We start from the raw sequence: 25,763 nt of genomic DNA, 5'->3' as shown, positions 1-25,763 counted from the left end.
ACATAAACAAAAACCCTTCTACTGTCAGACGTATTAAAAGCCTTCGTATCCTCTTCTTTAGATATCTCTGGTTTTGGTATGTTTTTTGTATTATTATTTGGTATATTTTGCTCTTCAAAATTTAACAACCTTGGTCAAAAAGTGCGTCTACTGCAAATGCAGATAATTGCATTTGATGTAGCTACGTAAACATGGTCTGGAACGTAAGCCCTCGCATCGTGGATTGTTTGAAAAACAGTCACTTAGGTGTTACGTCATTTTTTACTTTTTGTTTTTCAACGCATTACCAAACCAACAGGCATCTCAAGCGTCGTATATTTTGTGATCGTCTCTTCGAGGTGATCTCGTTACCTTATTCTAGAAGAATGTTTCAGGTGTGTACAAATGGTAGATTCGGCCATTCGTGATTTGTTGAAGAGGAAATGTATATGCATCTGCATCATCTTCACATTGAAGATGATGTTAGGTAAGATTGAAAATTATGCATCTGCATCAATATCCGGTATTACATTTTGCTGTGTACTTATAGCTTCTTGCGTAGTCTGAACGATTAAATCCCAGAAATCGTTCATGGAGAGTGGCGTTGTTTACAGTGTATAAGAGAGATCGTACTGTGTGCAGAGCTTTGGGTAAAACTGTCTTTCAACAGTTCTCGCGCAGTTCGTATGTTCTTAACAAGAGTTTGACAGTTCTCCAAACTGTTTGTTTAATCCTTTCATATTGAGAGTTGCCGGTAAGGTGGTATGGTGCACTCAGGCTACTCTCAATTCCTCTGTCAGAAAAAAAAACATTGCTTGAGTTCTTGAGACAAAAATGAAGAACCTCGGTTTCTATGGATATACAAACAATGACCAAATAAAGAAAAGGCTGACTGAGAAATCGAATAACAGTGGGCGAAGTTGTGTATTTACATGCAAATGCGAAAGGTAGCGATTATATTCATCAACAAAAATCAACATATAGCTTACTTATTACTGCCATTGAGGGTCCTTTAAAGTCAATGCTAAGTCTTTTTCCTGGCCTGATCGATTGAATGTTTAGACTGAGATGCACAAAGTTAAGCTCATCATCAGTCGTTATCTCCTCCTGCGGCAGATTGCACATCAACATGGCTTATTTGCTTCCAAGAGTTCCAAGAGCTTCCAAGACTTCCAAGAGCTTCCAAAACAACTGAACTGAACTGAACTCGCCCAGTGTCGTCAAGTTGAGTCCGGTTAAGTTAAGCTCACTAGCCACAATAAGTCTCGGCGTCAATGAGTTTTCATTTTACCAATCAAACCGTTTGCCCACAAGGGAGTACAGTGCTTCATTAAATGGACCATACAAATCGCGCAGCTTGTTTAAAGTGTCCGGTAATAAGTTTATTCTACCATTTCGAGTTCGTTGCTTGTTAGTTGACATGCATTTCACCGCATTACTTTTCCTCCAATCTCTGTAGCAAAAAAATCCTGTTCTGTTATCTTTTACATAATCTGATTGAAGTAATACTTTGGGAAGACCAACAAAATTTTGAATCCGTTCAATGACGCTTCCTGGGTCTTTCATCAATTCATCTCCGTTTATGATCATGAGATTTGACCCATTAAAATATTCTAACCATCTTTGTAGGTCCAGAAAATAAAACCCCTTTGTTAAAATCAGTCTTTTGTCATCTCCGCAGTCATGAAAAACATTAGCCTTCCTCTTGTCCCAATTTTTATCCCATTTTCTCGTGAAATGTTTGATTGCGTTTTCTACTGACGGTAAATATGTTTTCAAGTAATCATCTATTGTTCCTGTGTATCCTCTGCGATTGTTCTGCAATAACGACACAACAGTTGAGGTAATGGTTGTAGCCAATTGCGTGATTCGTGCACTCAAGTATTTTAGAATTCAGTTTATTTAGCGAAGGGAAAATGAAGTTTAAAATCAAAGGATGGTTAGGAAGCTTGATACAAATGAGTTTATTTCCGCTCAAAGCAGTTTAATCGTTTTTGACTACAAGTCGGTTTGATTATATCTAATCATCTTCAGTCGACATTTTTGGGCGTTTTTACATTTTACATTTATTATAGATTATATTATTATATTATTATAGATTCTATTTGAATAAGACCTTCTGATGATCCGTTAGGTGAAACAATTTGTAAAGGCTTCAGATAGTAATAACTATATTTGATTTAAATCGCTCTGCTTTGCCTTTTTGCTTGGCATTGAGCACTTTTTGTAGTATTAATAGTTTTCATTGTTTTATATATATATATATATATAAAAACAATGAAAACTATTAATACTACAAAAAGTGCTCAATGCTAAGCAAAAAGACAAAGCAGAGCAAATTAAGCAGAGCAGAAGAAGCAGACAGAGGATAGTAATAACTATATTTGATTATCACTGGTCTACACAAAATTTCAGGTTTGGGTTTTGACAACTCATTTTAGCTAATTTTGGGGCGCTGAATCCGAAAATGAACTCAGATTTTCTCTATCACGTCACGTTTTTGAGATATGAAATATCCCTAATTTTTGAAACAAATCAATTTTGTCCCCCCTCTGTTGTCAAAACAAGGAGTTCTGATGCAATAAACACTGTTTTACCTGCAATAATCTAGCTTTAATTAGCAAACAAGCATTCTATATTATATTCACACAAATTTGCGTTGTCTTTATTAAAATTTTATGCCTTAGAATAAAAAATAGTCATGCAAAAGAGCAACCATAATAACATCAAACGCTACATTATGCTGACGAACATGTCGATAGGACAGTGACAAGGTATTATCTGAATTATAGCCTACAGTTTACACAATATGCACATAGATATTCCAATGGAGTGCAGAAATTCTGAAGACACACACAGCAATAGCAAAGTACCAAAATAAAGATTGACTCAAAGGGACTTGGACAGGGCGAGTTTAGAAACAGTCAAAAAAAGAGCTTTCATAAAATATGAACTCTTCACTTATAAGCTTAAAAATGCTTTTTTGAGGGACTTTCTTTTATGAGCAGCATATGGAATTTCTCTTTTAAAACTCTAGCAATAGTCGGCCATCATATGATAATCCCACCGACCTTGATAACGTTCCTCCATAATTTTAATAGCCTGGTGGAAACGTTCACCCTGTTCTTCACTAACTTTCCCAAGGTTTTCTGGAAACTCATCTGCATGGCTCTTCAAATAGTGAACTTTGATGCTCATCCTGCATCCCAAATCTTCAAAACTAAGCAGTAGCTCCCTTAAGAGATCTTTATAATTTTCTGCTTTTCTGTTTCCCAAAAAAATTCTCACAACAGCACCGAAAGCATTCCAAGCTCTAGCTTCGAATGACAACATTGATTTTACAAAATTTTCATCCTTTAACAATTGCCTGATTTGTGGTCCATTGAAAATCCCAGCTCTTTTTTTCTATTCACTGAGACCAGGAAAAGCATAACATATATACTTAAAACGCTCTCCTTCATGATCCAAAGCTTTTACAAATTGTTTCATGAGACCAAGTTTGACGTGAAGAGGAGGCAAGAGGATCTTTTTGATATCAACTAACTGATCACGTATGATATTTTTGTCTCCAGGTGTCAAGGTGAGCCTTGGAGCCCACTCTTCTTTGTTCCACTGCTGATTCTTGGCCCTGCTGTCCCAGTAGCATAAGAAACATGGGTATTTGGTGTAGCCACTTTGTTGCCCCAGCAAAAAGTTCACCATTTTAAAATCTACACAGATGAGCCAACCATGCTCATGGTACTTTAACTTTTCAAGAACGGTTTTGATGTTCTGATACTCTTCTTACATTGTCGCCGAATGTCCTATCGGAATAGAACTGTACACGTTACCATTGTGAAGTAGAACACACTTCAAATTTCGTTTGGAGCTATCAATGAAAAGTCTCCATTCGTTTGCATCATACTGTGGTAATCCCGTTTCTAGAAGAAGCCCTTCTATATTGTTACAATAAACGAAATCATTGTGGGAAGCAAAATATGGAAGCAGTTCTTCTCGTTTGCGATAAAATGTCATGCTTGTACCAGCTTTGAGAAGTTTCCTTTCCTGTAGCCTTGATGCCAATAACTTCGCAGATTTCTTAGGCAAATACAAATCTCTCACTAAATCATTTAATTCCATCTGATTAAACTGGGAAGGCTTTCCCATTTCAAACAATAATGTTTGTCGATTTTCCTTATTTTTGTGTACGGTACACAGTAACTATTTCCGTAACTAAGGTATTACTTTAAATATTTTGTTTAGGTGAAATATTTAGCTATATTGCTAAGCCTAAGAATATGTTTCTAATTCAGTGAAATTGTTTCTTAGTACTTGAAAATTGAGTTGGCCCTATTTTTGGCCCCTTGTTTAAAAAGTTGGCTCTTTTTTGGCCTTTTTTGAACGTGCAGTTGGCTCCTTGCCAAATTTACATCTGGTAACCCTGCAGTGCACAGAGATAGCAGCTGGCTCACAGATAACGCCTGAGAAGCCAAGACAGGGAGCTCAAGCCAGCATGGAAAAACTCAACGCTACCAATCCCCACTATGTCCTATTACGATTATCTTAACAGGAATTTTTTTTACTTTAGAGGAAATCTGAACCAATTTATGAATTCAGTGTAAAAATATCTTTTGTTTGAAAGTTTAAAGCTGTCAGAAAATAATTATATTTGACATTTTACTGCACTAAAAAAGGTAAAAATTGGTCAATTTTATAAAATAATGGCAACGATAGAAAGAAAACTTGATGTGATAGAGAAAATTTGAGTTCATTTTCGGATTCAGCGCCCCAAAATTAGCCAAAATCAGTTGTCAAAACCCAAACTTGAAAAAAAAAGTTGAAATTTGTAGACCGCAGTGATATATTTGTTACTATCTGAATCCTTAACAGCCTGTTTCACCAAATAGAATCTATTTGAATAAGAACTTCTGATGATCCGTATAGGTGAAACAGGCTGTTAAGGATTCAGATAGTAATATCTATATTTGATTTAATTCGCTCTGCTTTGCTTTTTCGCTTAGCATTGAGCACTTTTTGTAGTATTAATAGTTTTCATTGTTTTATATATATATTTGAATACTTGTGATTGTGAATGTTTAAATATACATTTTTTTATGTGAGCAGGACAGGATATATAATATATAACTGAATGCAATTTTCTACAACAGCTACAGTAGAAAATTTATTTTTCAAAATTCTAACAAGGTAATTATGTTCTTGATACAAAATTGCTTCACTCAATTTATTTACTAAAGTTTGATTCGCCTACCCAATGAACTAGGTCGGAGAGGACCCTTTTTGCTGGATCACATAATATCAACAGCATCTTTGCCTGTGGAACCACTCGATGCATTCTTTGAGGAATGTTTTGATTTCTACAACTAAAGTATGCAGGAGTCTTCTCGAACAAGTACATACCTTCCTCCACGGCATCAAACCTTTCCCTGCAAAACTACTTGAGTAGTAAATTTAATATCATTTATTTCGTAACTTAGTAAAATATCATTTATTTAGTAACTTTGCTGCAAAACACAAATGAACAAGCTTAGCACCTTGCAAAATAAGGCTGTCAGAATAGTAGCAGATGGCAGGTGGTCTGATCATGTCACACCTTTCTATAAGAAACTTAACATACTCAAGCTTAAAGATTTGTACAAACACGAAACTGCTAAATTCATGTTTAAATTTGATACGGATGTATTGCCTCTGCCTTTCGCACACTACTTTGAAAAAACCAAACTCATGTATAATGCACGTCTTACTAGACACTTTTCCAATGATTGTTATTTTGTCCCACGTTACGCCTCATCCCGACTCCAGCGCAGCATTAAATATGCCGGAGTGAAAGTCTGGAACTCCTTACCAACGAGCTTGCGTAAATTGTCATTTTATTCTTTTAAAAAACAACACAAATATTCACTCATCGCCAAATATTAGCACGATTAGTTTTGTAATACCTTTATTCTACCGATAGACTACTAAATATATTTCTCTGTGACCACCTTCTAACACCTTATCTCAATTTTCGTTATTGAATTATTCTTATCGCAATTTTAGAACTTCTATTAGAATCTGGGGTATCTGCTTGACTCGAAGACTCATGGTCTCTTCGCAGATTCCCATTGCTGGAAATTCCTTTTTTATTGCTGTATTTATTGTATTATATTTACTTACAACGAAATAAAATCAATCAATCAAAAAGGACATTTTCTAACAAACTTGGCATTCATTCACTTTAAAAACAACCTGAGTTTAATTTTTATTGTTTTTTTTTTAGCTCGTTGTAGTACATTGCTTAGCTCATATTGTAACGAAAGCATGTCAGGTTACTCATGTTTTCGTGGTTGTTATTTCATCCAATTGTGACAAGTCAAGTACAGACACGGAAGCTATTTAACTAGGTGATGCAAAAACTGTGGTCTTGTGTCATCCGTAGACCTCTCAGCATACCAGGCATGTTCCATCTAGTGTGCAGTGCTACGTTGGGGCAAATTGGTCATTATATCAATGCAAGGGCATCATAACAGTTGGTGGAATTGCCAATTTATTGAAAGACACAGACATTTAAAGTGTAGAGTTTTTGGAGGTAGTTATTTTATAGGTTATATCAAAATCCCAAAGCTCTCAAAATCAAACACTGCTGAAAAGTTTCAACCCTCAAACTATCTTTGTACCCCAAAATTCCAATGTTTATTTGCTCAATCCCTTAACACTTCTCCATTCCCTTATTCTCGACATCTCCCAACTCCACAATCGTAATCCCCAAATAAAAAAAAATTCAATTCCTCCTGAGAAATTTGCAATCAATTGTGATTGGTAAATGCAAAGCATAATCTCTTCTCTATTCTTTAAAATTACAAAACCGCTTCTTTAGTAAGTGACTTCTCCTGGTTAGTACATCTCAGAGGTTCTCAAACTGTGCATCACGACGCCTGGTGCGTTGTTTCAACTTTCCAAGAGGGTCACTTGCCACCTTAAAAAGATAGGGAAAAACAGGCAATTTTTCTCCTTTTTGCAAATATTTTCTTGCTCGCTCATTCACGAGTTAATTATTAACCAAGTCGACGGTATTGTGAACGCAGAGTTTCAGAAATAGATTAAGGGCTAGAAATTCTTTACGTGCCCAGCAAGATAAAAAAAAAAGCAATACCCGAAGTAGACATATTACTTACTGAACTGGTTAACAATTAAATTGACCTATTTCAGTGTACGTTTTTTTTTTTTTTTTTTTTTCGTTTTTTTTTCGCGCAACACTCAGAGTTCAATATGGATACCACTACATCGTGCAGGTTTACAATTTTCCATATAAAATGGATTTGTTTCCTGTCTCATCATTAGTGCGTCCGCTCCGAGAGCCGTCCACACACCCAAACACTCAGCAGGCACACCATACTTACATGGAAGATACCTACCAGGGAGGCGAGGGACTCACTACGACCGAAGGGACCCACCGCGGTAGATGGTAATCTGTGGATGTAAATGTTTGGTTAGTGGCTGCCTCAAGCTGATCTGCCTGTCTCGACTTTCCTCTTGCTGATCTTGGAGCAGACTAAGCAGACTACTTCAGTGTATGACGTGTGAGGTAAAGTGTGCTTTATCATTAATAACGCTTTTCCAGGACTTTAATATCTTCATGAAATCTTTCTCTTTGTTCATTATTGAAATCACACAGATTGTCTGGAAACGTATCCAGATGACACGTCAGGTAGTGCACTTTGATACTCATGTTGCTTCCCAGCTCATGGTTACTTGAAAGAAGTTTTTCAATGAGGTCTTGATTGTTGGCTGCTTTGTTGTTTCCATGAAAAAATTTTACTACTGCAGCAACCACAGTCCATGCTTTTGCTTCTTTTGGTCTTATTAATGAGCAGAAAAAGTAGAGTCAATGTGTCTAAAAAAAGTTTCCATCACGGTCTAGTTCACGTATTGTTTTATTTATCCAAGTTTTATAAAGTTTATATGAAGAGGTGGACAAAGAACCTTTGCTACATCTACCAATGGCTTGTTAATGACGCTCTTCTCTCCCACAGCTAAAGTGTTTCTTGATAGCCACTCTTGCTTGGTCCAGTGGTGAACTTTGTCTAGAGACTCTAGACCATTCCAAAAGTACAGTAGATGAAGCATGGAAGCTACGTCGTGCAGCCGACTTGTTGTTTCAGAAGAATCTTGATTGATACGGTACCTATGATTGATATCTACACAAATGACCCAGTTGTACTCACAATACTTCATCAGCTCTAAAATAAGCTTGATGTAGTTTAGTCTTCTTTGAAATTTACAAATGATTCAATAGGTATAGGCCTTTGGGCTTGATTCCCATACTGATTCTCATTATAGGATATTATAGTAAACATTTTAGTCTTCTGTTGGAGCTATCAACAAAGAGTCTCCACTCTTCATGTTCATACTGTAACACACCTATTGCAAGTAGAAGTCCTTCATTGTTATTACAATGCACCAATCCAGCAGAAGAAGTGGAAAATTCTGATGTTTTTGATTAAAATGGTCTCCACGATCAGAGAGTTTCGTGAATACTGGCTTAGAAATTGGTGGCTGGCAATAAGCTCCAGGTTTTAATAGCAGAATCAAGATTTAGATAGACTAACAGCTGCTTTGTACGAGAACAAAAATTTGTAACTGAGTAAATAAGAGCAAATAGAACCGTTATGACAGCTCTGGCGATAACAAATGAAAAACAGCACAGGTATGGTCTTTTGCGCTTAAATTTGATCAGCGATTAAGTTCTCAGTTAGTTTTTAAATAAAGACGTTGAAGGTAGGCCTAACAGTTGCGAGCTGTAACGGTTAGAAACTAAAATGAAACTATGTCACTAGACAATCTTTTTTTGCACATGTAGCGTCCTGCGATTTTTCTATATATTTTTTTTACGTCTTATTACTATTGTGAAACCTGGAGGCCTTTCATCCCCTGTAGTTTTTGTTTAAGACGTTGTGTCGTTTATTATAATTTTGAAACGCTGGCTAGGAATTCAAGTGTTTGTGCAATTCTTCAAATACTTGTGTGTCTTTTATGAATTTGGAATGCCACCCATCAGTTGAGCGTATCCTTGCTACCGGCTGTTTAACATTTACGACGCGTAGTTTTACATCTTCTTAGCGTTGTAGCCTACATTATGTTGCATGCCACAGTGCTTTCATATACCGTGATTGCAAGCGTCGCTCAGGGCATTCCTATCAACTTTGGAAACTCTTTAAACCAAGCGTCTAGCCTTGAAATTTCTTTTAATATAATTTTTTTCTCAGTCGTTCAGTACTATTCTTTTTCAGTCGTTGAGTGGTGACATCGTTCAATCAGTCCACCATGTTCTATTCGTAGTCAAGCCATGATTCCAGTTTAGTTGCGATGATGGTTTAATTTATGAGACATGAATTGGTTTGAGTTCCTTTTGAGATCGAGACATTTTGCGGTTTTGAGATCGAGACCCTTCAAGTTAATGTGGTTTGAAGATTTGTTTCTACAATAAATCTATACACGTAATCAAGAAGTCTAAATATTATTCTCTGGTCATTCCCGCCACCTTACTGCACTCGGAATGTTGTTGTAGGCTAAATACGTACAGCTAGGTATGATAGTCTGGACTTCACGACGTCTGCTACATAAATTGGTGACCCCCGACGTGATTCAACCTTCTGCAACTATCAACCTTCGAAGAGATCCCGTCGTGTTCGCATAAATTGGTCACCCCGACGTGATCGTCTGGATCGCTGTGGATTAATGTGAATTTACATTGGATTTGGATTATATAACGTGAATTATAGGGGGTTCTCTTCGCTGGATGCTTCCTCGACGACGACGACCATCATCCATCAACACCACACTGCTCAAGTCAAGTGCTATTAATTCAGATTGTTTGAAAATTATTTTTATGTTGTAGCGGTATGTACGTCTCTTGCCACCTTTTTTATGTACGTCTCTTGTCGCCTTTTTTGGTTGTCGCCTCATACGTGGATCGGCGTCAAGACAGCGGTGATGATAGCGTGTTTTATCCCCGTCTGAGTAATTCCTTCCAGACCTCGGACTACGATGCCTGTAGATACCCTAGGGCCTAGGCTTTGCCGCACATTCTCTATTTAGCTCTCCATCCTGGGAAAGACGTGGAAGTCATCCAGTCATCTTATCCTTCTTTATAGCCAGTCTCTGTCCTGCGCAAGACGTGAAACTGCATCCTTTTTTTTCAGCGTGTTACATTTAATGTTAATTTTTTATGTACCTACTGTCTGTTTCATTAACGTTATCGAGAAACCATGATCTTCACGAACATATCTTAGATATAAGCCGACATGTTGCTTGCAATTCGCTTGTCCGTCGCTTTCTACCTAGTTGGCCTTGTCTTGTTACTGCTATTCGCATTCACTTGTCCGCCCCTTCCTGTCCTGCTGGATCCGTTGCCATGTAGTCATTTTGTCTAGCTACCATGCTATTTCAGTCCCTGCACTTGCAGGTTATCTTGAGGCTTCGGAACTTCCAGCCTTGTCGCTCTCTCCTGGTGTGTCTCCTGGCACTATAGTCCCGATCTGGTTCAATTACAACGTTTGTCCGTTTTTTCACCCACCCCGTTTAGTTAAAACTCTAATCCAGCTGTAATGACGCTTTGCTCTCGCGTCACGGTGTGTGACAGTTCGCGCGACTGCTTCGTACCACCGTTGTTTAGACTATCTCCGCTTCGTAGAGAGAGTGCGCTCTGTGCCCTCCGACATGCTTCGTCATTTCTCATAGCTATTTAGGCTTCGTACATGGCATACAGACAATAGTCTGTTTTCTCAGTTTTCACCAGTAATAACCGTACCGTTTAGGTTGTTATCGCCCCCTTCAATTGTAACCTTCCATATTTTTTGTTATACAGAATAGCCTTGTTGACCGGATGTCCGCTGCACGAGACCTCTGCTTCGCCCGATCGTCAGAGCTGACCAGCCGCTCCTTGGGAACAGAGGAACTGTTAGCTCTCGAGCCGTGCTGAGGGGATCCGACCCTGTCTTTTTGTGTATCGTTTCATTCTATTCATTACTGTATCATGTTATACTACGCCTTGTGTGCCTCTTTTGCATTATGTTTTCACTTAGACATCTTCAACAGAAGCCAAACGGATCACCCGTTTGCCTTCTTGCGGGGGTGTTTGTAGCGCGTCCTGCGGTTTTTCTCAGTGTTGTACGTTGACGCTGAGGCTGGCGCCGTCAGTTTATTTTTTAGTTGACGGAAGTGATAGCGTCAATTATTCAATTATTTTGCCGATTTTAAGCGTCAAGCGCTATGCGTCATTTTTTGTTTTCATGGAAAATCTCGTTTCACAATAAGAGTTTCACAATGTATTCTGGCCAGCGCGACTCATCCGAATTACCCGATTTCACGTTGGTTGGAATAGCTACCTGGAATACAAGCGGAAGAAGTTCGCCAAATGGTGATTACTCATATCATGATCAGTATCGAGAACGAGGGATCAGAGAAAGCAAAAAATCTATGAATGTTATCGCGGTGGTTGAAGGTACTTTATTTCAAGAGCTCTATGCCCTTGAAAAGAGCGATGTTGGTGCAGTGGACCTCGTTAAAATATTTATATATGCTAAGCCATCACAGCACGATTGGAACAGTGATACTTTCCGAGTGAACGTTTTTAAGACTTGTTTTTGAAATGCAACACACCAATAGGCCTACCATTCAGCGCTGCTGTAAAACGCATGTTTTCACTTGGAAAGGACATTATGCGTCCCAAACGCAGCAGATTGTCAGACAAACGTTTTGAAATGCTTATGTTTCTACAAGGAAATAACTAACAAGCTAAAGCAGCTAGTTACAATACAGTCTCAAAACATAAAACCTGCTCTTTATTTATAGCTATTGTTAGCCTAAACTTGGTTGAAATACTTCCTTTTTGTGAGACCCTGGCTAAAATAGCGCTGACGCCGTCAATTTATTTCATTGACGCGTACAACACTGGTTTTTCTTTTGTGTTTTTTTTATGTCTTATTACTGTTGTAAAACCTGGAGGCCTTATATTCCCTGTAGTTTTTCGTTAGGACATTGTGTCGTTTATTAGAATTTTAAAACGCTGGCTAGGAATTCACATGTAATCAAGAAGTCTAGATATTATTCTCTGGTCATTCCCGTCGCACTACTCCGCTCGGAATGTTGCTGTAGGCCTAATACTTACAGCTAGGTATGAGTGGATAGTCTGGACTATACGACGTCCGTTACACACAATTAAGCAATTTTTTGATTAATTACAAAAAAGATGCAATGACAGATAGAGGTTTAACATTTTTTACAAAAAGGTAAGTCAAAGTAACTTGATGACTTCATTTATCTGAAAAAGTTTATGGAAAAATAAATTCTATTATTGCAAGAAAATCTGATATGATTGAGAAAAATTGATTTCATTTTTGGATTTAGCACCTTAAAATTACCCCAACATGGTTTTCGAAGAGAGATTAACTCGAAAAAAGTTTTTTTTGTAGACCAGAGTTATGATTTAACAATCACTTAGCGAAATTCTAATTCGCTTCGTCGTGAGGCAAATGGTTACTGGAAACAGTGAGACACATACAAATGCAAATTAATGAAATTCATATTGCTGGGTTGGTCGCAAGTCAAGCGAACTCTCCGAAAGGCGTCGCAAAGACATAAGTTTGAGAACCACTGGTATAGGTTACCTTGCTCTGAAGCAATGACGTGCATTGTGGAGTAGGTGTTTGCTTGTAGGTTCCGTTTTAGTAATTTTTTAGGTTAATACGCATATTTTCATACAGTGTCTTGTATATTACAGTATTTACTTACAGATATTTCTGGCCATCTGATAAACTTTCATTGACCTTGTCAAAGTAATGGATTTCCAAAGGGTTTGACTGAGGCCTGATCAAGGGATGGGGCTGCAAGAAAAACTTCAAAGCACCGGTGCCACACTTTTTCACACCAATTCCAATGATTTTCGGAAATGCTTTAACTTTTTTCTAAAAAGAAAATACATTGCAGAAATTGACGATTATTTTGACCTGTATACAGGAAAAAATGTACTGTAACTTAGTAGCTTGTTGATGTTTTTTACGATTTGCTGGTCAGGGAAGTTTGTTAATGTCATCTTTTTGGTAGCCTATCTTATGTGAATTTAGCGAATTTATTTACCTGTCAGAGGTACTTTAACACTAGAACGGCAGAGGTGTCGAAATCGACACTTTTAGAAATCTAGTGCATTATTTTGGGCCTTAATTGTTATCGCAACGTTTTCAAACTTTCAGTAGCTTCCCAATTATGCTTACACTTTATAGTTCAGTATTATTTTTCTAAAAAATCTTTTTATGATATCTAGAGTGTGCGGATATACCTCCAACGGCCGAGGTGTCGAAATCGACACCTCATACAAATTTAATTGTATAGAAAGATTTGCTGTGTGAAAAAACTAATTCAATAGTTTTCACACTTACTTATAGCGTTTCTCGTGGTAATTGTCCAACGCTCGGCTTGACGTGTGTCATCGCTCGGCTTGCTTTTAGGTCATCCTACTGAGTTTACAGATACCTTCCAAAAATCTATCAGCGATTTGCAACAGATAAATTTATTCATATTCGAGAGCCACTGGAAGGACTTGTTGCTAACTGCATCAACAATTACACTCCGGATTGGAGACTGCCAATCGGTGAACAGCTATTTCCAATGAAAAACAGATGTCCTTTTATCGTGTTCATGCCAAAAAAACCAGACAAGTTTGGCATGAAATTCTGAGTGTTAGCCGAGGTTCATTCCAAATATGTATGCAATACCGTACCGTACTTATCTTACCTCGGAGCTATTGAAAGAGACCAACGAAATGGAAGGCTTCTCCCCGAGGATGTAGTGATGAGGATCACCACCAATTTACACAGACAAAGCGGGTACAACGTCACCACAGTTAACTTCTTTACTAGGGTAAATCTTGCTGGTTTGCTACAGGAAAGAAATATAACCATTGTTGGAACTGTCTGAGCTAACAGTAAAGGACGGACAAAGGAGATGACCAAGGGTAGAGGAGAAAGATTTTCCAGTAAATTTTTCTACAATTCAAGGAACAGCTGCATGCTTGTAAACTATCAGTGCAAACAAAAGAAAAATGCAACTGTTTTTTCCACTATGCATGACAGCCCCAGTGTCGATGCTACAGAGAAAAAGAAACCCTCCCTCTGTGAGCCATTTTTATAGCGAGAACAAAGAAAAGTTGATGTGTTTGACTAAATGGCAAGAAAATACACCACACACGCAGCAAGTAAAAGATGGCCTCTTGCAGTTTGGACAAATATGCTAAATATTGCAGTTTTGAACTCTTGGATTATTTTTAGAAAACGTTCCGGCAGCAACATCAGCCGACGTGGTTTTATCTTCCAGCTCATTGAGAGCTTGAGAACTGCTGATGTGCTGAAACGAAAGCCGACACTGCAGAGAGAAGAAGAGCAGGAACGACCAATCGACCATCTAGAAAACCCAGAAAATGTGCTGGACATAATTGCAGAAACCATACGGTTACCATTTGCCGCCACTATCGAAAACCAACTTTCTGTTGGAACCCGAAAATCCGCAATTCAATTAACAACCTGACATTCAGTTTGACATCGAAATTGTCGACTAACATAAAATTCATTTTTGTGGCGACCACAAAAAAGGTGTCGAATAGAGGGAACATCGAGATATCCGGTGTCGAATTAGCCGGATTGGCTATGTACGAAACGAATGGCCTTTTGGAGGGACAAGGGAAAAAGCGTAGACTTAGGCGGAATGTCAACTTGCCGATGTCGACTTAAGCGGGTTCTACACTATATGCACAGCAGCAACTACCCCAGACAGCAAACGCCTAGACGTTGAATCAATGTAAAAACGACGATTTGTGCTATCTGAGCACTGCAATGGAATGATTTTACTGTATAGGCCTAATAAACTTACGAGTTGTGTGAGTTAATCATAGACATAATCAAAACAAAGCAATTAGGTTTGAATGACGTTATTGACACCCAAAGACCTTGTCTATCATCTGTGTATGGTACAAGCTGTTTCTGGCCATTGTAGTATCGTTTTATTGCATAAAATTGAAAATCACGTTTTGTTAACTACTTGGAAGAGAATTTATTTTGTTGCACCGTAGACAATTGACAGACAAAAATGTAATTGGGTTGAATGACAATAATTAATGCCAATTACCCTATTTTGTTGCACATGGATTTAGTTCTGTAGAAAACGACGACTTCAGTTCAGCAAAACAACAAACATTTCAAGACTATAAACATACAAAAAGCAACTTTTCTATTGTATAACACCATCCTTCATACAAAAAGCGGATGTATGAGATTTTACGCCCTTTATATTCCGTAGTTGCAGTTACCACATTTTAGTTGTCGTGTGCTGCTGCAAAACTTACAGAAATTTGCCATGACAGAATTGCTTTGTAAGCAAGTTAGCTAGTGTTTTTATGTGCAGTTTTTCATCTGTAAATATCAGCAGCCGATTTGAGGTAGTAAGGGTGCTGACTGCTACACTTCAGTTTATAGTGAACATGTTGTACAGTAGTTTTTGTTAGTGAAATCCGTGTGTGTTTGGTTTCAGTCCACTGTACAGTTAGTTATTTTGTATTCATGTCTTCAAGACAATTAGGCTGTGAGTTGTGATGAATTCTTGTGACTCAATGTGATCAGTACGTGTGGAGCACATAAAAGTTGGGTAAGTACACTGGCATGTTTGGTGGTAACCGCTTAATTTGTTGTTTTATGTTTTTTGTATTGATATTCCACAGTAAACCGTCCTGCAAAAATCTACTGAGTGTGTCCAGTGTTGCCAGGTCACGTTTACTCACAAAAAAGAAAAGTCTTATCAGAACGCGAGCGTCACGCTCCACGGCGCTGTGCGCGAAGCTGATACAGTTTACAAACTTTTTTATCGAGACGAAGAGGTGTCCTTCGCTCAGTTTACAATCTTGGTCGATATTAAGAGGTGTCCTTCGTTCAGTCTACAAACTTTTCATCAAAACGAAGAGGTATTTTTCTCCTGCGGATTGAACAATAGGCTATTTATTCTTGTGCTTATATATTGATATTCTTGTGCTTCTGGTACGGTAGCTTATTGTGTAGTTTTGTTCTTGGTGCAATTTATCTGTTTGGAGGCCATGGCTGATCAAGTGACTGCAAAAGAGCGTGGTTCGGGGGAGGTGTTGGGTAGGACAGATGGGCTTGGTTCGGAGGTGGCGGTGCATTCCACAGGGAGGGCTTCAAAATCCAAAAGCTCGGTTGAGGGTGTTTCTCAGGATCACTCAATCAAAAGCCACCATTCTAGTCATAGTTCAATTAGTATTAAACGTAGAGAAGGCCGCATAAAAGTTGAATTGGCCAAACTCGCTTTGAAGCACCTCGATGAGGAAGAAGTGAGAAAAGATGTCAGATAAAAAGAAATATTGAAATGGCAGAAGCTGAGGCTGAATTGTGGGATAGCATGTCTCAAAGGAGTAGTGACATGGCCTACATTGAAACCAACAAACTCATTTCAGTAAAGTAGGCTTTAATAAACTTAAAACGTGATTATCCTGCAAGTGAAAACGAGCTTTAAAGAATGTTAACAGAAAGTATTAAATGACAAACTAAAACAAGACTCTACTTAAACTGCCAATTGCACTGATACACTGTTAACTGAAAACTAGAGAATGAACCAACACGAAAGAAACCAAGAGAAGCCAGGCAATCGGCAAACTCACACTGCGCTGTCTGCAAGAGAGATGTGGTGCGTGACGACACGCGCTACACCACAAGTAGTTATGTCACCTTAGACTGTTATCAATTAAAGGATAAGAAGTCTCCTCACATTGATCCTGTCTTATTTCAGTCTCCCCATTTCGATCCAGTTGTGCCCCAGTCTCCCCACATGGATCCTGTTGCACTTCAGTCTCATCACATAGATCATGTTGCATCTCAGCGTCGTCACATGGATCCTGTTGTACCTCAGTCTCATCACATGAATCCTGTTGTACCTCAGTGTCGTCACATAGAAGTTGAAGATCGATTTCTCCCAAAACCCTCTGTGGAGAAATTCGAAGGTAACCCTATGGACTATGGGCCTTTGCAAATCGATTTGAGGTCCATCTGGCAAATAAAGTTTATGATGATGATCTTCGATTGGTTTATCTGTTCCAACATTGCAGTAAATCTGTACATGAAAAGGTGAAGCATCTTGCCAGTGAACGAAACAAGTCTCGAGCGTACAGTATGGTGTGGCGTGAGTTGTATAGTAGGTAGGCCTACGGCCAACCTCATGTTGTCTCACGGTGTTGTGAGCGTCGTCTTTTAGATTTTTCTAGATATTCTCAAAATGATGCAGAAGCATTAGAAAATTTTGCAGTTTTAATGAAAAGATGCTGGGCAGCAATTAAGGATGCTGTAACACCTTCGCCCATGAATTCTGTGGACTTCATTAGTTCTCTTGTTAATAAACTTTCTGTGGATCTAAGAAAATATTGGGTAGATAAAGCTATGAATGTGCAAGAGGACTACAGGAGAGTGGCTCAGTTTTCAGACTTTGCAGAATTTGTCATTCATCAATCACTGAAGGCTAACTCAGTGTATAGTAAAATGCTATTTCCTAAAATTGTAAGAAGTAGTACAAACGACAGTGCCCGTAGTCACCGGGTATTGGCAGCTCTAGCTGATGAATCATCCAAACCCATCTCGCATTCAAAATTTGATCAAAAGCGTTGTGTTTGTTGTAATGCAGAGCAAAAATGAGATAACTGTGCTCTATTTAAACAAAAAACTCCTTGGGAGCGAATAATGTTTGCATCGAAACTTGGATTATATTTTAATTGTCTATGCCGAGGCAACAGAGCAAACCAATGCAAACTTACTGTGAGATGTAACTTAGATAAGTGCCATAGTATGAGTCACCACTGCTTGTTACACTTGCGCCCCACTGGCCCAAGAAGAGCTTCGATGGTAACGAATTATCCCGAAGCAAGAAATTGTATGCAATGTTCACTTGTTCCTATGAATTCCTTACCTTATTTGGATATCGTACCTGTAAGGGTACGTAATGGTGAAAAAGAGACACGAACCTACGCTTTGTTGGACTCCGGTTCCAACAAATCATTTTGTGAGCAAAGTTTGCTTGATGAGTTGAATGTGAGTTGTGCTGATAATCTCGAAACTCAGTTTACTTTAAGAACTCTCACCACTAGCCATCCTGAAGTTATTAATACTTCATCTGTTAATTTAACTGTGCTTCCTTTGGTAGAAGAAGGAGAATATGAACTTAATGGCCTGGCTGTGTTGGATGAGATTCCAGCCAAACCCAACTATCTGCCTAATGCCACTTTGTTGAGTGAGTTAGATTATTTGCATGATGTTTCTTTTCCTAATTTATTAACTGGAGATGTGACGTTGCCGTTAGGCAACGACAATGTGATGCTGCATCGGTGTCTTGAAAGTAGATTCTCCCCTGACTCAACAAAGTACCCTGACGCAGTGAAGACGCCATTATACTGGCTATTGAAAGGTCCTGCCTTGGTTGAGCAGTAAGAAATTTCCAGTTTTGGATTGTTTTCATTGGCATTTCACTATAAAGATTCTCAATTGCTGTCTGATGTAATTATTGATGATGAAGGAACTATGTATCCTTCACCGTTGGAGCATGACATACCCCATGTTGAAGATTTGCTCACATGAATTGGTAACAACAAAGAAGCAGCAGAGTTTGGGTTGAAATATTCAAAAGAAGATGTAATTGCTCATGAAAGGATGAAACGCCATATTGTCCATTTTGATGGGCATTATGAGCTACCTCTTCCCTGGAAAAATGATGCCGTTGAAATGCCTGAAAGTATAAGCATGGCTGAAAAACGTCTATCCACATTAAAAAAAAACGGCTGTTGCGAGATGATGAGCTTTGCAAACGTTATGTGAAACAGATGGAAGATTACGTTGAGAAGGCTCATGCTGAAATTTTGCCTGAAAATGAAATTAACACCAAAAATAAAACATGGTATCTGCCACACCACCCAGCCATAAATCCAAAAAAGCCGGATAAGACGCGCATTGTGTTTGACTGTGCTGCAAAATCACATGATTAATCTTTCAATGATTATTTGATGAAAGGTCCGGATCTTGTCAATTCTTTGGTAGGTGTGCTGACGAGTGACGAGGTTTCGCAGCCACCTTGTTGCAATTGTTGCGGATATACAAGCGATGTTTCACCAAGTGAAAGTGACAGCACGAGACCGTGATCCCCTCAAATTCCTCTGGTGGCCTCATGGCGACATCAAGCAAAATCCTATCCCTTATCGAATGAGAGTGCACTTGTTTGGTGCTCGTTCATCGCCTAGTTGTGCCGCTTTTAGCTTGCGCACATGTGCTCGACAGTATGGTAAATTTTTTGACCATAATGTTGCACAGAACGTGTTGAATTATTTTTACGTGGACGATTTTCTTTCCGGCGCTCACAACAAAGATGCTGCTATAAAATTGGCCAGTGATACAAAACAGCTCTTATCTCTGGGCGGCTTCAATCTCACAAAATGGGTGCCCACTTGTAATGAAGTGACTAACTCCCTTCAAGAACCAGATGCGCCGAAACCTATGCAAGAATTGAACTTGGCCGGCAAGCAAGAAAGAGTGTTAGGGATAGTTTGGAATGTAGTTGACGATGACTTTCGCTTTTTCGTAAGCCCTCCTTATAGAATACTGACACGACATTCAATGTTATCTATCATGAATTCCCTGTGTGACCCCTTAGGTTTGGTCGTGCCAGTAGTTCTCGCCGCACGATTGTTGTTTCGTGAGACATGTAGGCTGGCTTTGGACTGGTATGAAAGAGTGCCCGTTTCTATTAGCAAGAAATGGGAAAATTGGGTTCAAAGTCTAGCACGGTTGAGTGATGTACGCATACCACGTTTTTATGAAACGAGGTCTGACAACACGCCTATTGTTGGGAAGCAACTGCACATATTCGCTGATGCTTCCAATAATGCCAGTGGTTCTGTTTGCTATTTGCGTGCAACATATTCGGATGGAAAGGCTCAGTGTAACATTGTAACTGCAAAATCTTTTTTAGCCGATACGAGAAACAAACAATTCCACAGCTTGAACTTGAAGCTGCATTGGATGCCGTAAGAATGGCGCAAAACGTTGAACGCCAGTTACAGTTAAATGACTGCACCTGTATATTTTGGTCTGATTCTGCCGCAGTGTTGCGTAGCTTGTTGGCAGATTGTAAAAGTTTTCCTGTTTACACCCGAAATCGCTTGTCAAAAATTCAAGCACATACATGTGTATATACGACTGGCGATATGTCCCCACAGAGTGAAATCCAGCTGATCAAGCTTCTCGTGGACTCACTGCTGAAGCCATGTTAAAGTCCGGTATGTGGTTGGAAGGCCCTCACTTTTTAAAATTAAACCCAGAGAGTTGGCCTAAGCCATTGGATAATCTGAAGCCAAATTCCTGTACTTATAAACTCTTTGATGTTGTTAATGAAGCTAAGTTTTTTTTTTCTAGTCTGAGGTTGACTGCAAACCAACCGATCAATTACTTCTACAGTTTTCATCTTTACATAAACTGAACGTGTCCACAGCATGGTTGTTACGTTTCAAAAACTATTTGAGATCGAAATGTAATGGAGTGAACTTCGCTGTTAATGGACCAGTTTCGGCAACCGAATGATATAACAGTGAAATTGTGCTCGTTAAATATGTGCAACGTAATCAATTCCCTTTGTGGTTCAAATACTCAAACAACTTGAATGTAAGTGCTCAAGCAAAGAAATCAGATGCTTTGTACAAGCTTGACCTCTTTTGGTTGAAGGAGTTTTGAGAGTAGGTGGACGACTTGACAACGCCTTCGAAAATTTGAAAAATTACTTTGAGTTTGGTGCATTCTGAGAGCATTTTCAGCAAAATTGTGGGTATGAATATTCCTGTAAAATTGTGTTGTCCGGTGGCATAGCAAAAGGATCAGATCATGTTTTCTTCGGCATTTTTCGGAAATAAAGCTAAGTCTCTATGTTTTCTTGTTGCTAATTCCTGGCTGAGATATTTGAATGTTTAGTAATGACAAAAATCGCTCTTTTAATGCAGTTTTGTTTAAAATTAGGCAAACTTTGTTTTAGAGACATAGGTTAATTGCTTTTTTTGCGAGATTATTACAGTTTTACTATTTATAAATTTTCTCCTTAGTTGATTCAAAAAGTGATCTTATTCCGGTAAGTCACTAACTTTTATGCTTTAAAGTCAACCCAAAGTTTAGAAAATGTAACGTCATAGACGTCATACATCTTGATGAGTGTCAAACAAAAAGCTTTGAGACAATGAAGTTACTTTATTTCTGATACATTCAAGTTTGGTATAACGAATAGCTGTTTAGACGTTAATCGAGATCAAACAAGCGACCTCAGCAGTTACAGATGGCTTGCATCCTTGCACAGTTTGAAGTGAAATTACATCATAGGCTAAAGCTTTTCTTGCAAACAATGTATTAACATCTGTAAATTCAATTTGAAAGGTTGAAACCTCCAAACCCCCCTCCATTGGCTGCGCCACTGGTGCAAGACATGCAAGACAGTGATATATTATTTAATTTATCTTGTTTTCTACTGCTATTGTCTACTGCAATATAACCTATCAAAAGTCCCACATTTTGACATGTCTGATCTGTTGAAAAAAAAAAAAATTCAAAATAAATCACAGTTGGATTCCGTATGGGACTTGCAACTGCCATGGTTAGCGAAATTCTGCGTAGCTTTTTTCCAGATTGAAAAACCATTTTATACAAATGCACTTTCTGATTATCCAACAGTCTGTATGTATGCCTCATGATTTTGACTAGTCTGTTAGTTGACAGAGAAATTACCAAATTGTGAAAATTGAGGCTAATAAAAGTTAATGAAATAAATATACTGCGACGTCCACCGGGCGTAGTTCAACTGCAATAAATACTCAGCCGGTGTTAAATGATTTTTTATTCTTAATATTTCTTTTTCCTATCACGAAGATTTCATCAGGAAAATGCACAATATCAAATGATAAGTGTTAATTTTATAATCGCCTTGAGTATTATGTCAAGCATCAGCCAGACCAAGCTATGCTTGTTGTTTCAAGAAAAACCTCTGGACATGGCCACCTAGTAGAATATGGCCAGCTATGTCACATATAAAGGCCTTTTTACAACGGGCCGATAGAAAAATACTTGAAATTTTGACTAACAAAGAAACTGCTCTTACTGGCATGGGGTACAACAAAGCAGATATTTTTTAGACTTGTTAGGCGTTTTTAATGCATTTAACAGGTGCCTGACCTTACATTTAGACATATTGTATTACCAAACTACATAATGAATGGTGCAAATTAATAATTTAAAAGTGAACAAACACCTCAAAATAAACAATAACAAACAGCACAGACTATTTTTTTAACAACAGAAATAGTGTGAGGACATACGAAAATGATGATATATGTGTTATTCAAGAAGTGGGGGTGGAACTAGAAAGACGATAGTGATCATGGTGACGAAAAAATGACATCCCATAATTACAATAGAATCTTAAACTACTTTTGCCTTTGCTTAAATGCTACAATGTCACCCTTTATTTTCGACTCATTTATAATCTTTTCGTAATTATTATAATCAATGCTACAATCGGCTGCCAAAATAACTTAAACGTTTAATTGGAGGTCTTTATGGCTAGCGTGGAAGCTACACCGTTCTGGTTAGCGAAGCGTTACTGCTGCTCGCTGTGCTAGTGAGTAATCAGCCTTGTGCTGATAGCCGGGAAGAACGCCTTTCTTCACATAACCCACCCCAGGCACCTGCTGGTTTTGTTGGCTCTTTCTTTCCACAAAGATAAGAGTTAAACTGACTGGTAAAGCGGCGGTCGATTACTCAAGTGGCAAGAATACGGTGCGATACTGATGAGCCCAGCCTCATGGGCGAAACACGTGTCTATCGCTGTCTATTCGATGCTACAATCGGCTGCCAAAATAACTTAAATATTATAATCAATATTAACAACAATTTTCGATGCAAAATGGTTGCCCCAGACCACATGTGTGTCACATGTAAACTTTACACCGAAGAAAATATATATTTTTAAAACATAGGTTACTGCATAGCCTTTCGACAAGGCAATCCACATTTGCGTACCTTTTCTTCAACAACATCTAAAACAGCAAAAGCACTACAAACAAAATCAGCAAGTGGCTGAGAAGGCACATTGAAGCCTCCCTTGACAAAAGCTGAAAGTACAAAGGAGCTTTAGCTGCAGAATCAGCTGTAAGTAAACTTTTGCACATTGCACATTTGGAGCGTTTAACAAGTTTTTTTGCAATATAACCGGCTATTGTAAAGCCAACTTCTGCACTATTAGAAGATGTTGCGTCAAACATTTCAATGGCAACTTCATCCACATCTTCCTGAAACTTTTCAAAGCTTGAAATGCATGGATCACTTGCAGCTAGATCCTCTTTCCAAAATTGAATATTCCTTTTCAACAAATCTTTTTGCACATGCAAATTTCAATTTACTTTAACAGCTTCAGCAACCTTGGGAAAGCCAGAAACAATGTTGTAAAAAATCAAAAAGTTTTATTCCCGACAGTAGCCTACTGGAAACCATTTGGGCAGTGTGCCTTAGTTATGACACTGAAAATCAGATATTTTGTTTTTCTGCGAAAAGTCTACCAGTTCATCAGGGTGTTTTATACGAATTTTGGGTGCTTTTCGTGGAGGTGCTGCTGGAGTTGGTAAAGCTGATGGGCGTTTTGATGCTTCAATTGGGTGAACTGTCGGAACTGGATTTAGATGCCACTTGAGGTTATTTCTTTTACCATAACTTATTAACTTCTCTTCAAAATATTTCATACACAAAACATACTTTTTTGTAGGCTCCCAGTCAGATCGGTTGACAAATTTTATCCATTGCGACAGCAACACTACACTATATCCAAAGAAAAAGCAAACTTAGAAATATTGGCAGCAGAAGTAAGGTAGCCTGATTTGCAACCAAACGCAACGCATTTATTAGGCATTTTGTCACTTAATTCCTATAAAATGCAATGAAACAACAAGTCCGTCATCTACTTGAACATGTGAACTACAGATCATGACCGATTCGCGGTCATGTTTTATTGTAGCCTATAGTAGGCCATCTTACATGCCAAGACTTGCATTACGATTCATACATTGGTCAAATAGTTACAATATTTTGCTGACAGAAAACGATTGGTTTATCTGGTTTAGTTTTGCAAACATGAAGTTAACCTGCTTTCCTTTCGTCAACTGACTACAAAGTTAAAGTAGGCTACAGTAGCAATTAAAAAGTATGCTGAAGTGAAGATACAACTAGACCTGTAGCCATTGCATATCAGAAGCTTGATTTGCTCAGTAATCAGCTTCATAATTTTGGTACCTTGCATTACTTTTCTGTGCTATGTTGCTTGAGAATTTCACATGAAAACTAACTGCACATATTGTGCGACTATATTGTTTTCCTTTTCACTCTAGCTGCTAGACTTGCTTATGCTGTGACTAACTGCGTATGAGTTTACTTCATGGTTCACTCCCATCAAGCAAAATGTCCAGCTGCGCAATATTTCAGCTCTCAATTTACAAACTTTCCTTACATTGAGTCAACGTCTACAAACCTGCGATTCATGTCTACATAGTCGGCAAAAGTAATGTGTTTTGTCTGCCGAACTGCTACGAAACAGTCGGCCCGGTATTTTAAGGCTTCAAAATGTGACATAGCCGGTCATCTCTACTAGTATGGTCATGCTCTGGAACGTCAATCGCGTCTTCGTGTTGATAGAATTATTACGTTATTTTTACAAACATAAAGCTTGTGTTTACTTAAATTCATATATCTCTTTCCACGGAGTTAGTGATCTATCGAATTGTACGAAAACAATTACATTTTTAGCAATTCTTTATTCTTTCCGAAAAACAAGTTTAAATAATTGCTGTCAGTTTTTAGACAAGAGACTGGGCTTGCAAACGCCTGACTCATGAAAAGGCACCAGAGTGTCTGGAGTTTGTTGTTTTAGAAACGCTATTTTTAACTTTTACTGCTGTAAAAGCAATTTTATGTCATCTTATGGGCTGAAAATTAATCGGCGCTTTTTATCATCCATCTAAACGTTGGCATAGCATGGCCAATGTTAATTCAACGTCTAAATGTCGTTTGTCTGTATGTGACTATAAATACTAGCTAAGCGCGTTATCTCTTCGAAGCCTTTCGCCACATCTTGAAAAATGTTGTATCAACGTTAGTGAACGATTGTTATCCGCTTGCTTGCTTCAACCAAGGCATATTATTTGAAGCTATTTCTTCTTTTCGTTGTCTTTTAAATACACATCCTCTCTGTGTTTTGCCATATTAGCATAAAGGCCTAGCAAAGCGAACGTTTGTGAAAAGCATAGTCCAGAAATTCTCTTGAGTTTTCCATCAGCTGCATTTTGTAAAACGAGCTGTTTAATGTTAATTCTTAAGCATAAATTGAGAAACTTTATGTTAAATATTTCTTGACCATTTAATAATTGTAAATTTTGTATTTTATTTGAATAAGATGCACTAGTAGAATCAATTGCTGTATGACTGTTACGACTTATTATCATTTGGATTATTATTTGTACGAATTTATCCTTCAAGCCCTGCTGCTGTCTTGGTGAGTCGACTGAATTGTCTCCGCCAACTCTATTTAGAATTGAAGTAGCCCACATCTGCGCAGTAAGTTTGTTAAACGAACTTGCGACCTGCAACTTGTGGCCAAACTAGCGACCTAAAAACTTGTGGCCAAACTTGCGACCTGCA

General features: G+C 38.3%; 2 protein-coding genes across 2 annotated transcripts; one reads left to right on the top strand and one right to left on the bottom strand.

Annotated features, from left to right (window-relative positions):
• Positions 1–899: 899 nt before the first annotated feature.
• Positions 900–19,217, bottom strand: LOC145766637 (heparan sulfate glucosamine 3-O-sulfotransferase 1-like). The gene is made up of 8 exons (XM_082578351.1): positions 19,122–19,217; positions 18,887–18,914; positions 17,357–17,442; positions 16,780–16,993; positions 13,292–13,353; positions 12,748–12,920; positions 5,228–5,402; positions 900–1,797 (listed from the first exon to the last, which is right to left on the bottom strand). The coding sequence occupies exons 1-8, from the start codon at positions 19,215–19,217 to the stop codon at positions 1,267–1,269; spliced, it is 1,365 nt and encodes a 454-aa protein (XP_082434477.1). The 3' UTR covers positions 900–1,266.
• Positions 19,218–19,250: 33 nt separating this feature from the next.
• On the top strand, positions 19,251–20,075 carry LOC145766636 (uncharacterized). The gene has a single exon (XM_082578350.1). It carries the CDS (start codon positions 19,251–19,253, stop codon positions 20,073–20,075), a length of 825 nt encoding a protein of 274 aa, XP_082434476.1.
• Positions 20,076–25,763: the final 5,688 nt, after the last annotated feature.

The sequence above is a fragment of the Aplidium turbinatum genome, chromosome 3, assembly GCF_918807975.1.
Source record: "Aplidium turbinatum chromosome 3, kaAplTurb1.1, whole genome shotgun sequence".
In the NCBI taxonomy this organism is placed as follows: domain Eukaryota; kingdom Metazoa; phylum Chordata; class Ascidiacea; order Aplousobranchia; family Polyclinidae; genus Aplidium; species Aplidium turbinatum.
Note: the sequence above shows the minus strand (reverse complement) of the source record. Positions and strands in the feature narration are given on the sequence as shown.

Bases quoted from the DNA above. Each gene is read 5' to 3' on its own strand.
- LOC145766637 (XM_082578351.1), bottom strand. From the start codon at position 19,217: ATGAGGCCACCAGAGGAATTTGAGGGGATCACGGTCTCGTGCTGTCAC. The intron at 13,354-16,779 runs GTGAGGAGACTT...TTTTTCACACAG, and splicing joins TGAAATAAGACAGGATCAAT to CAAATCTTTCTATACAATTA. The intron at 1,798-5,227 runs GTAGGCGAATCA...TCGTTATTGCAG, and splicing joins TCTCCGACCTAGTTCATTGG to AACAATCGCAGAGGATACAC.
- LOC145766636 (XM_082578350.1), top strand. From the start codon at position 19,251: ATGAGAGTGCACTTGTTTGGTGCTCGTTCATCGCCTAGTTGTGCCGCT.